The sequence below is a fragment of the Ailuropoda melanoleuca genome, chromosome 5, assembly GCF_002007445.2.
Source record: "Ailuropoda melanoleuca isolate Jingjing chromosome 5, ASM200744v2, whole genome shotgun sequence".
NCBI classification, from domain to species: Eukaryota; Metazoa; Chordata; class Mammalia; order Carnivora; family Ursidae; genus Ailuropoda; species Ailuropoda melanoleuca.
The window spans coordinates 95431931-95446073 of record NC_048222.1 but is presented as its reverse complement, the minus strand read 5'-3'; the positions used below and the strand labels follow the sequence as shown (position 1 = coordinate 95446073).

The following is a 14143-nucleotide window of genomic DNA, read 5'->3' as shown; positions in this document are numbered from 1 at the left end:
CTTTTTGCAAACCCCATGCCTTCATAAAAACATTTATATGAAGGATTTTGAAGCAGATTAAACACAGTAGGAGGTAATAGAAAGAGAAGGGTTTTACTCCCAAGCTCTGGGATCTTTGTTTCTAGAAGGGAGAAAGCATTAGATCTCACTGGCAGTCAATGCTAATATTGAAGTCCTCTAAATTAATTCATAATGTTGAGACTGATGGTCATGGCTCTGTTGCTAAGACCTCATGGTTCCTTTATTCCCACATTCCATCTTCAGAAAAACCTTGAGATCAGAGAGGAAGCAGTTCATTCGCAAGGAGGGGATGAAATAGGGAAGCTGCATTTCTCCAGTGCTGTTCAGGGCACATCTTGCAACATGAAAGCCTGCAGTTTGGCTCAAAGCCTTCTTACTGGGCCTCCCAGCTGGAGCATGCAAATGAGTAAGTTATGTAATAAGCCTGCTTAAGACATGAATGGGGAGCAGAAACTCCAAAACAACAGTGATTTACCAAGCATCACAATTACCTAGGAAGCTTGCCAAAATGCAGATTTCAAATCAATTTCCAGAAAGTCCTGGTGAATTTCAGAGTTCTACATTTTTGATAATTTTGTCATGTGATTCTGATACTGCTAGAACATGAACCATGCACTGCTCTACAAACTATAAGAGCTCAACCAGCTGGTCCTTAGACTGAGAGAACTAGAACTGGGAGTGAATTTAAAAGACAGAACTAATTGTTAACCAAAACAAAACTGGAGAATCTCTCAGGAAACAAAGAGCTCAGAGCATTAGTCTTGTCAAAGAGGCCATTAGTCTGTGAACAGTCACAACAAAGAGGGAGGTAAGAACCAGATTTGCAACAACAACCATTTCCCCAGGATGCTTCATCTAGGTAGAGAATATCCCCCCATACAGATTTGTTCTGTCCTCTCAAGATAGCATATCCCCAGGTACAACTGCTATATCCAATGTCCTACTCCAAACATCTGAGACCACTGGGAATACCATGCATCACCTCCTTTGTACCTGGTCTGCTCTCTTCACCAGCTTCCTTGAAAGTTCGCTTCCAAGCCCTGACCCATGTTTAGTTACAACTGGGTTTGCATTAGAAACCAAGGCCTAGATCTACTTCTGTCGAGTGCCTGTAACAGTCAAACCATAAACTCTCCAATCTTCTTGACCTTTATTTTTTTTTAACATTTTTTTAATTGATTTCTCAGGACACACTTTCCAACACAAGGTGCTCATTCTAAGTCTTCTTTTCTCCACTTGTTGACCTCAGCTCCAAGGCTCAATTAGTATGAATATTTATACTCATCCCTAAGGTGACCTCATCAAGCTCCAACTTATGGCTTTAAATACAGTTTTTGCACATTGATATTATCTAAATATATACCTTTAGGCTGTCACTCTCCTCTGATCTCCAGACTTACATACTGAATTGCATACTTGATTTCCATCTAGAAATTGTGTTGAAGTTAACTTGTCCAAATATATATATTAATCTCACTCAGTTCCAAATGTGCTGCTTCTATATTCAGTTAATGTCACAAGGATATATCTAAATGCTTCAAATTACTTGGGTTTATTTTTTAAAAATTCTCTCCTATATTTACAGCCCATTCCTCAGTAATATCATCAGATCTACTTTCAATAAATATTCTAAATTTCAACACTCTTTACCTCTTCATCATTAACACTATATTTTAAGCCACCATTATCTCTTTCCTAGACTATTAAAATATTTTTTTAACAGATCTCAGTGCTTCCAGTCATCTTAAATTAGAATATGCCACTTCATACACTAAATACTTTGATGGCTTCCCATATTACACTTAGAATGGGAATCCAAATATTTAATTAGGTCCCCAGGGATCCATGTGATCTGACCACGGGCTACCTCACCAAGCTCTTATCTGTCACTTTCCTCTTAATTCATACACACCACACTAGCTATCTTGCTTTTCCTACGGCAAGCCAACTAAGCTTCTGTTTCCTTTCAGTAAATCATGAAGTAAAGTAATATATATATATCAATATGGAAGTGAATCAGTGTGAATTAATGTATCATACATACAATACTATATAATCAATTGAACTAAATAGCCAAAATTTGAATTAAATCAGAAAAAGAAAAAAACCCTCTGATTATAAGAATAATATCAGGGACACATGGGTGGCTCAGTCGGTTAAGCGTCTGCTTTTAGCTTAGGTCATGATCTCCAGGTCCTGGGATTAAGCCGGAGCCCAGCTCCCTGCTCAGCCAGGAGTCAACTTCTCCCACTCCCTCTGCCCGTCCCCCCCACCCCATCACATGCTCCCTCTCTCTCTATCAGCCTATATGCCCAATGTTCACAGCCATTAAATTAACCATTAAGAGTATAACATTTGCTGTACATAAATAGCAGTTTTTTATATCAGTAATAAGATCAACCAGATAATCTGATTAAAATTTCAAGATGCTTAATTTTTTCAGTTTCTAAATTTTATATGGTTGCTTAATTGTTGATATTTAAATTTCTTATGCTTTGATTTTCCAATTAGAATGAGTTAGTTACTCAGTACTATTTCACGATGAGAAAAGTGGTAAAATTTATAGCATTTATTCACTCAACCACCTGCTTTTTAAATTGAAAAAGGTTTTACAGTGACAATAAGTCTCAAAACAAAACAAAACAAAAACCGAGGTCTTGCTAAACTAAAAAAAAAAAAAAAAAAAAAAGAAGCCTTGCCTTCCTAATCAACTGTGATATTCTTTGAATTTATAGTGAAGCATAAAGCAATAATAACAACACCATATTTCTTACCGTTTACTTGGAAGATGTGAGTCTGAAAGACTTGTTCATAGCCATCTGCATAGCAGGTGTAATTGCCCATGTGAGTTGTGGTAACCTTAGTAATATACAAGGACCCATCATCTCCAAAGTCCTATAGAAATAAAATAAAATAAAATGAAATAAAATAAAATGAGATCTTTGTATTTAAAATGTATTATAACAACTCACTTTTTTAAAAAAGTGTATTCAGGAACAAAGTAAATAGACTAAGATACTGTTTTTAAATTATCAAAATGATCATTGTTAGTCTTATAGAGTTGGAAGACCTATAATTACTATTTTCTCAAGACATGTTTTATTTAAAAAGTGTAATTTCACTCATACATACAGGTTTTTAGTATTTATTTGAATTATATGAGTTTATATATAAAGTAACTAAATTCCACATATTTTTTTCCTAATTTAGATTACAGCAGTCTCCCCCTATCCATGGTTCTATTTTCCAAAGTTTCACTTAGCCATAGTCAACCGCAGTCTGGAAGTAGATGATTGTCCTTCTGATGTGTCATCAGGAGGTCAGTAGTAGCTTCATGCTAAATTACAATGTCTGCATCATTCACCTTGCTTCATCTCATCATGGAGGTTTTTTATCATCTCACATCATTACAAGAAGTAGCATGAGTACAATACAATAAGATATCTCGAGAGAGACCACATTCACATAGCTTTTATTACAATATATTGTTATAATTTTTCTATTTTATTATTATTGCTCTTAATCTCTTACTATGCCTGATTTATAAATTAAACTCTATCATAGGTATGTACGTATAGGAAAAAACATAGAATATATATAGGGTTTGACACTATACACAGTTTCAAGCATCCCCTGGGGGTCTTGGAATATAACTCCTGAGGATAAGAGGGTACAGCTATACCTTTTTAATTAATAAAGCTGTAAAATGACTTTTTTCTTATTTGTAGCTAAAATAAATAGCTCTTAATTATATTCTTTACACTAATAATTGTCCATTAATTTTTATATCCTATAATAATATGTTTATCCAGGGGGGAAAAAAAAAGATGAAAGCAGTATGGTGTCAGTGATAAATTTTATAAGTATATTCATAGAATATGATTTTTTTTAACCCCAGAAACCATCAATATATTAGAAAAAAATAACCATACTATTTCAAATCTATGGAGACAAATTTATGACAATTTTGGAAAAAAGAAAAAAAAAACTCATACTGTTTGTTAAAATCAAACCAAGAAGCACCTCTGGAACAGCAAAGACTAGAAAATCTTCTCTTTCATAAAGGCAATGAATACACTGCAGCAATTGTCAAAATCAACTTTTCAGAACTCTGGAAAGAGATTAAAAAAAAAAAAAAGACTTGCACCAATCTACAGAGCATTTACTCCAAAAAACAGTTGGATCTCGGTAAGAACAAAGAGATTTGTGGCATCCCTCTCTCCACAGCTGCATGGACGCCTTGAACCATCAGCTTTGTAATTCTGCCTGCTGAGAAAACCATTATCCTAGCACACACTGGAGGGGAAGAAAAAGCTTGTAGCTCCTCCAAGGTCCCATCCCCGAATAGGGTCACCATTTGACCTATCTAGCAGCCCCCTGAAAACTTCCATTTTTGTGACTTTTTTTTATTTGAGTAAGTCTTTGAGCTCAGTCTGTGTGAACAGTCCTATCCCTAAGGCCTTTATTGAAAGATACAACAGCTATTGTTTAACATTACAATTCTTATGATGGAGATACTGATTAGAGATAACAATAGGTGCACCAAACCAAACCAAACCAAACCAACAAACAAAAACTTAAAAGGAAAAATGGAACTGGGATGTCAATAGGGGCATATGAAAAAATCTGCATATTTCTGGGAATCTAGAAAGCCATAAAAATGTGCAAGACTGTGTGCATGCCCAAAAGAGGTGTCATTCATATATATTATATATATATATAATATATATATATTTTATATATAATATATATATACACATTTTTTTTACATTTTAGAATTAAGAAGAGACTCCCTAATCTCTCATCTCTGATTGGCTTTGAGGCCCTGCACAGACAGAAAGTGAAGGCTAAGGCAGACTTGTAACTACCTAGTAGAGCACTGAATGCATAACACAGAACAGAAAGAGAGCACCTTGGCCAAGTCTGGAAGACTTATTGACTCAACACATTTAATTAAATATCTGTTCAATCATTAGCTCATCACTAAACTGACCAAGATTTCAGTGATTAAATACAGGAAACTAAAGAACAATAGATAAATTATACTTCATCAAAATTAAAAACTTGTGCTTCCCAAAGGATACTATCAAGAAAGTGAAAAGCTCTTCAACAGAACGAGAGAAAATATTTGCAAATTATTTACCTTATAAGGGCTTGTATCCAGAATAAATGTATATGCATATATGTATATGTATACACACACACATATATATAAAACTATTACATGCAAATATATATATATATAACTATTACAATTGAACAGCAAGAGGAGAAACAATCCAATTAAAACAATGAGCAAAGAATTTGAATAGATACCTATCAAAAAAGAATTACATATGGGCAATAGGCACATATAAGGATAATCAGCATCATTAGTCATTAGGGAAAGGCAAATGAAAACCACTAGGAAATACCACTTCACATCTACTAGGATGGCTACAATAAAAAAGACAGTAACAATTGTTGAAGAGGATGTGGGAAAACTGGAACCTTCAAACATTGCTGATGAGAATATTAAATGGAATACCTACTTGGAATAATAGTTGTGGCAGTTCCACAAAAACTTAAACAGACTTAAGAGTTAAACTTCCTTAAACAGAGTCTCATATGTCTAACAAATTTTATTCCTAGGCATACACCCAAAATAATAAAAAAAATCTATATAAAAACTGTACATGAATATTCATAATAGCATTACTCATATTAACCAAAAAGTGAAAACACCTCAAATACCTATCAATTGACAAATGGATAAACACAAAGTGATATATCTATGTATAATAGAATATTATTTGACAATACAAAGGAATAAAGTACTGATATACACTACAGAATGAATGAATCTTGAAAACATTATGTTAAATCAAAGAAACCAAACTCAAAAAGCCACAAATCATATGAGTTTATTTATATGAAATGTTCAGAATGGCCAAATCCATAGAAATAGAAAACAGATTAATGTTTACCAGGAGCCGAGGGGATGGGGTGAGAGGAAATGAGTGCTATTATGTATGGAGTCCTTTTTGGAGTGATGAAAATATTCTAAACTTTGATAGCTATTATGGCTGCACAGTTTTCAGAAAATACTAAGAACAGCTTAACTAGACATTTTTAAGGGGTTATTTTATGAATATTATATTTCAATAAAGCTCTTACTGAAAATAAGTTATATATGGAATATAACATTTATATATTAAAATAAAACCATATCACTTTGGCCAATAGAATCCTTATTTAGTATAAAAATTTAGAAATCAAAAAAGAAAGAATGACCAAATATGCTTATGTAAAGAATAAACACTTCTGCATTACAAACATTGTAAGCATTAAAAGAAAGAAAAAGAACCACAGGTTATCTATGCAAAATATAAAAAACAATGCATTTTAATATTTATTTAAATAGTAGTATTTTATGTCAGATACTGCTCTGAGTAATTCATAAATATTGACATATTTGATACATATAACAAACCTATGAATCTTAACACTAAAGAGAATCTACTAAATTCCTCTCACGTTACAGCAGCGGATACTAAGATGTTAAGTAATCTCCTTAGTTTCTCTTGGCCCCTAATTAGTAGAACTAGGATTTGAAACCAGGTAGCCTTACTCCAGAGGCTGTGCTTTAAACCCCTACACTATGCTGCCTTCCTTGTCAATCACAGGTTCAAATAGGAATAAAGACAGGAAAAGAGAAACAAAGAAGAAAGTCAAAATAAAATGCCCAAAACAAAGGAAGTCTGAAGAAAAGAGGCTAGAAATATAGTGAAAGCACATATGGAAAAGGAAGAAGGAAAGCTGATAGATCTGGGGCTTAAGTCAAAAGCATTTAAAATAAGTCAACAGCTGTGTCTCTTCCCTTTCTCAGCAGCAGAAAATGAGGATGACTGTAACAGTGCTGTTGCACTCACTCTTCTCAAGATATAATTGGCAAGTTTTCAACATCTTTTACTACAAATGCTACTAAAAGTTTTCTTATATATGTGGTAACTATTAGGATTTACCCTTTAAGAATTATTGGGTGGGGCAGCTGGTTGGCTCAGTCAGTTAACAGGCCAGTTCTTATTTTGGCTCAGGTCATGATCCCAGGGACTTGAGATCAAGCCCTATCTGATCAGCAGGGAATCTGCTTGAGATTCTTTTTCTCCCTTTCCCTCTGACCCTCCTCCTGCTTGTGTGCTCTTTCTCTCTCTAAAATAAATAAATAATTTTAAAAAAATTGCTTATTGTTTCTTCCAACTTTTAACTTTGGAGTTTGCTATTTTTCATGTTCATTCCCCAAATTTTTGATGCATTCTTCATCTATTGTGTAGAATAATTTGGTTTGAAGATTGTTTCATTCCTTATATCAACTTTATGATTAGACAGGCTTTTTCATGCTGATTTAATATAAATATTTCCCAACATTTCTTTCTCATTTCCTTATGTTCATAAAATTACATTTTTATCTTTTAACATTTCCTTTTTATTTTTTACAGAAGTGAGCATTCATCTTTACTTTTTTCCTAAACTATAACTAATTGTATCAGCAGCATTTGGTCAGGAAACCCCCTTCCCCATTTGCAATTGTGATGAGCACTAGGTGTTATACACAACTAATGAGTTGTTGAACACTACATCAAAAACGAATGATGTACTATATGTTAGCCAACTAAACATAATAAAAATAGATAAATAAAATAAAAGAAAAACAGAAAAAAATTTTATCCTTATATCTTTAAAATATCATAGTACCTAGTGACTTACCAATATTCACATAGTAGCGCTCAAAAAATATACCTTGTATGTTTCTGACTTTACCTATATTCAGACCATGTACATTTCTTTTAAAAATAGCTTCCCCTCTAACTGATACTCATACAGATTGATTGCAATCAAGAAAATTACTATGAAGCTATTGAACCTGGGCCCAAAAATAAGGAAAATGCATTCTCAGTCAAGAGAGAAAGAGGCAGAAGGAACAAGGCAGAAAGAGGGTGTGAGAGGAGGAGAGAAGAATAAGAATGAGAATAAAGAGGAGGGGGACAGGAAGGAGGAGAAAGGGAGAGGGTGAAGAGAAGGAGTGACAGAAAAGAAGGAAGAAACATACTGTATCATTTAGCTGAAGAATAATATTTCTTTAATAACTGTCAAATAAGATAAAATTCTTCAACATCATATAAGATTAATCATACCACATTTCTACAGTGCCAGGGGGAGTGTAAAGCTACAGGGAAGCCTCATGACCTGCACGACAGGAGAGGATTTAGAACCTGAACCCCAAAAGGAGAGTTACTGTGTGATACACATGTGTGATAAAACTCCCTGCATCACCACAGGCCGCCATTAAAAATGCTGCTCACTCTTAGGGCAGCGCACTTTGGCTAGAGAATGGAAATGCCAGCTATAAAGCCTGAAGCTGTGATTCTGGTTAACACTGAAGCAGGCAGTTGACATGCAGCAGGATAAAATGTGGAAAAGTAAAACTTCTGTAGAAATCAACTAATAATATTTAGAGTTACAAAGTATTTTGGAAAAGATTATGACCCAAAAGTCATGACTGATAACCTAAGATATCCAGTGTGCATAAGGTTGACAAGCAGGCAAGGAGGCAAGCACATACCAGAAAGATTGATCACAAGCAGAACAAATCTGGAGACCAAATCAGAACAGAAAAGAATCCTTTCACAGGACAAGAATAATTGGATGTAATTGTAAAAACCCTAAGCATATTTGCTATTTGTAATTATTTTTATATTCATGTATGCCAAACTGTAAATAGGTCTTGTAAAGTATATTTTCAAAAAATACTTTTTTAAAATCTCCATAAAATCTGAAATAAACAACTTTTCCATATGCTGTTCTACATAGCTACCTAGAAAGCATGACTCTTCCCTGTCTATTATAATCAAGATTTGTTTGCCTAATGATATGAAAATTACCAGAGAATATAACCTTGAGATTATTTATTTAAAGTATATTACTGCTGTGTCTTAATCTGTAACATGAAATTGCTTTAACATAGAATATTTTCTAAATTAGCATATGTGTGACCCCTTCTAGTTTATATATCTTTGTTTGTTTTTTTCCTCTTTCTTCTAAATAGAAGCAAAATCTTCCAGTCTCAATTTCTTTCAATATACAACTTTATAATCACCTTTCAGACAGGTTTTCTGTATAAACAACACTTTCATATTCTCTCATCACTCTGAGTAAGGCATGGATCTTTTCACTACACTAACATTAAACCCAATAAATATTTATTGAGCACTTAAATATGTCAAGTACTATGCTAAATACTTTATATAAATTATCAAATTTCATCCTTTATACAATCTTTTTCAAGTGCACTACTGTTAGTCCCATTTTATATATAAGAAAACTGAAATAGGCTCATGTTAAGTTTGCGGTCACCAACTCCTATGGTCTGAATGTTTGCATCTCCTTCCCAATTCATGCATTGAAATACTAATGCCCAATATGGTATAAGGATATTGGGCCTTTGGAAGGTGATTAAATCATGAGAGTGGAAACTTCGTGAATGGGATTAGTGATCTTTTAAAAGAGACCCCTCACCCTTTCCACCATTTTAACACACAGGGAGAAGTCACTGTCTCTTAGCCAGGAAGAGGGCTCTTGCCAGTACATTAATGTGGTAATGCTTTGACCTTTGATTTCCCAGTTCCAGAACTGTGAGAAATAAATTTCTGTTGTTTATGTTACCTAGTCTGTACAATTTTGTTATAGCAGCCCAATGGACTGAGGGGCCTAAGATGTGCATCCAACCTACAGAATTGAACTACTACAGAACTGAATTACTCTCATTATTATGTAATTTTTTTTAAAGATTTTATTTATTTATTTGACACAGAGAGACAGCCTGCAAGAGAGGGAACACAAGCAGAGGGAATGGGAGAGGAAGAAGCAGGCTCCTAGCAAAGCCTGATGTGGGGCTCGATCCCAGAACACTGGGATCACGCCCTGAGCTGTAGGCAGACGCTTAAGGACTGTGCCACCCAGGCGCCCCAGCATTATTATGTAATTCTTAATACATCTTCCTCTTTCCAGATTCTCCATTATTTTAGCCAAACTTCAAAATTACCTTTGAGTTTTTTAATATATATTTTGAGAATATACATAAGTATATACACTATATATAAAAATATATATAAATATATATACAGATACATCAATCCTACTCTTTACCTTCATCCTGATTCAACACATCTAATCTTTAAATCTTTCATTTTCTCAGCATTTTTCTGACTGTAAATAGATTAAACCAAACGTGCAATTTTGATACTCAGCCATGGTTGAAAATTATGGCCTTAAAATAGACAGTCTTTGAATTCAGGGACAAAATCTTGCACTTATCTAGGCCCCCATTACACCTTTATAACCTTGCTTCTAATAGACGCTACGCTCCATAAATATTCCTTCAGTGATTAAATTTTTATAAGCCTCGACACAATTAAAATGTTGCCTCAAGGCACTGATGTCTGGAAAGTCAATAGAAAAAAATGAAATCATTTATTTTGTTGACTTGATTGTTTATATTCTTTTCAAAGCAGTAAAAAGAACTGTGGTTAAAAAGAAAAGTCTGTTGCACATTTCTAAAATTTAAAAAAGTTTTATGGCTACTGTTGTCTATAATCAATTATGTAAGAAGAAAAATTAAAAGATTTAACAACCTATAAATGACAAGCATTGAATATGCAGGGCAGCACACATCACGTATGATTATACCAGATCATAACGACTGAAATTCAGGCCTGTATCTAACCATGAGCGATTATTGCAATCCGAAAGAAAATCCCATCCATTAAAAAATGGTAAATTTGAAATTTAAAACTTACTTTCCTATCTCATATTATGTTCTCCATAGTTCTAAATTGCATGGTACCAGTGTTACCACACTTTAAGTGAGATATTCTATGTAATATCCATTGCTTTGACATATACTCACATTACAGTAATTTTTAATGTTGATTATGCTAGTGTGCTTTTACTTTGCAATCTTGTGCAAGCTATTTTCCTACCTTTTTATGTGTACAAAATATATTTTCATAAAAGAGCAATAAAAGTAATTTAAGCAAACATCTACATATTGAAGTTGACTAAGTACTATTATCTCATCATGATTTATGTGATTTTTCTAAAAAATATGGAAGTTTCTCACTAGCCTATTAGATATTAATCTATCATCAGTAAATACAACAGTGGTATATAATTCAATAATATAAATTTAATTTGTTAAATACATTATTTTAAACCCTTTTTTTCCTAAAGTAAGCCATTTCATGTGTTAATTTTAAAAAGATACACTAGAAAATAAGTAACCTAATGTGGACTGAAATTATTATTTCAAGTTGATAAGCAAACAAAAAGTCAAGCAACTGCAGTCTTTCATGAGAAAACCAAAACCAACATTATGAAAACCATCTGTAACAGTATTATTTGATGCATATGTGAATATTTAGATTAATCATATTTTATTTCACTAAAGAAAAAAATCCTACACTAATTTGAAAAGATATAAGCACCCTTATGTTTACTGCAGCATATTTACAATTGCCAAGGTATGGAAGCAACCTAAATGTCAATTAATAGAGAAATGGGTAAAGAAGCTGTGGTATGTATATACAATGGAATATTACCCAGACATAAAAAAAGAATGAAAATTGCCATTTTAATAATGTGGACGAACCTAGAGGGCATTATGCTAAGTGAAATGAGTCAAAGAGAGATAAACAAACACCATATGATTTTACTTACATGTGGAATCTAAAATAAACAAATGAACAAATAAAAATAAACAGATTCAGATATGAGAGCAAACTAATGGTTGCCAGAGGGGAGACAGGTGAAATAGGTGAAGGGGACTAAGTGGCACAAACTTCAGTTATAAAATAAATAAAACAAGAGGACATAATTCACAACATAGGATATATATCAATAATATTGCAACAACTTCATATGGTGATAGCTGGTAGCTGGCCCTGTTGTAGTGATGCTTTTGTAATGTATATAAATATTGAATCACTATGTTGTATATCTGAAACTAATACAGTATTGCATGTCAATTATTCTTCAATAAAAACAGGGAAAAGACCTACAAAAATTTTCCATTGATATAATAGTAGGTAATAAGATAAATTTTAAAAAATCTATCATTTTTACAGAACTACTATTCAAAGGATTTTACATATATACGGAGTCAGATTTGCCTTGAAGCTGATAAAGATTACGTTTCAGAGCCCCTTATTTGTTCAAGCCCTTTCCAAGGATCTTTGAAAGCAGCCCTACAATGTGTTTATATTTTAATGTGTTTCTGTAAAATTTACAAATATATTGAATTTTCTGTGATTTCTTATTGTAATAAACATCCACGTTTTTATCTCATTGCTATTTATAATTTGTATTAACTTTCTTAAATAAAGCACTTCAAAATGTAGGTGCTTTAAAACTTCAATGTCATAAAACATTGAACCACCCTTGATTATATTAAATCTTTATATTTTGGTAATACTATGTTTTACACACAAAGAAACAGAAGTCAAAAAGATGAAGTAACTTATCTATGAAGACTATTTAGTTGATGATACAATATTAAAAACTAGGCCATCTGGCTCTAGAGTCCAAGTTCTGTGAGTCCGTGCTTTAAAGGGGAGCCTGGGTGGCTCAGTCCGTTAAGCTTCCAACTTGATTTCAGCTTAGGTCATGATCTCAGGATCCTGAGATCGAGCCCTGCATTGAGCCCTGCATTGGGCTCCAGCACAGAGTCTGCTTGTCCCTCTCCCTTCCCCCACTTGCACTCTCTCTCATTCTCAAATAAAAAAATAAAATCTTAAAAAAAAAAAAAGAAGGGAAAGTCCATGCTTTATGGATACAGGCATAAATATGGATGAATCCCCAAACACAATGGCAAATATATATGTAAAATACAGTATGACTCAATTTATATAAAATTCAAACAGGCAAAAATAAACTGTATTTTAGGTATATATCATATATAAAAAAACAGCAAAGAACTACTTAACATATAACTCATGGTAAGAGTTATATCTACAGAAAAAGAAGGAGACTATAATAGGAGGAGCCAATTATAGGGAGGAGCCTATAATAGGGAGGGGCTTCAAATTTGTTGTTAACGTTGTATTTTTTTAAATGGTTATTGAGTTCATAATTACCGGGGCATTATTTTACTTTAAGTTATATACACCCTTGGATATGTGTAATATTAAAATATAAAATAACCAATTCAATAAAAAATTCTACTAGAACTTAAATTGTGAACTTCAAAATATATAGCTTCCCCTAGGTATTTGCAGAAGGTTCCAAGTCTCCTTCTTATTTACTCTAAATAGACTAGAATTTTACTTCTCAAAATTTTAATGGAAAAAATAAACATTTAGATGCTAAACTATATTCTGGCATGTTCTGAAAGAGAACCAATCTTTATTTTGGTTTCTTCAAAAATATTAATAACATAATACCCAAAGTTATGTGGGTTCCTGGTGATTTTGATATAATTAGTGAATTAATAATGTATATTATAAAGTTCTGGCTCCATCTTAGAATAGAAAAATGGAAAAGAGTATCACATCTATCCAAACAACAAGAAGCTGAGCAATCCGTAAAATCATACTGTGCTCTTGAACCCATCAGAGTGCTGACTTCAAAGGTACTGACTAGAGTAAAATCTGATTAAGCTGGAGTGAACCTCCAGAAAGAGACAAGGCACAGGCAATCATCCACCTAAACCCCAGAACTGGAAAAAGACAAGGCTGCCATACAAACAGGTGGTAAAAAAAAAAAAAGTGATTTTTAATGGATTGCTAAAAGCTGAACATACACAGTTATGAGTATAGACCCCTGGGAGCAGAAACACTTGCAGCCTCTTCCTGGACCTCACTACTTGCTCATGAAAAAGACTGGAGGCGGTAGAGATCAGGGAAAGCATCCCTCAAAATGTAGTTCTAAATTGTGTAACATAATGTAGTTCCGCTGCTGAGGAAAAAATCAACAATTCTTGCCTGGAGTCTTCTCCCCAGTGGGATAAAGTTTTAAACTGCTGAAGAAAGGCAGCAAATCCTCTCCTTTTCAGTGGGTGAAAACTTACTAGTTTGGGAGAGGGAGAAAG

At 33.4% G+C, this 14143-nt stretch overlaps 1 protein-coding gene across 4 annotated transcripts in view; it reads right to left on the bottom strand.

Moving 5' to 3' along the window:
• Window positions 1-14143, bottom strand: part of FSTL5 (follistatin like 5) — a 720210-nt gene that overhangs the window by 180028 nt on the left and 526039 nt on the right. For all 4 annotated transcript variants that reach the window (XM_002916266.4, XM_034661428.1, XM_034661429.1 and 1 more), the window contains exon 8: window positions 2796-2916. In XM_002916266.4, coding sequence (XP_002916312.1) covers window positions 2796-2916 — 121 coding nt within the window. The remainder of the gene's footprint in view (window positions 1-2795; window positions 2917-14143) is intronic.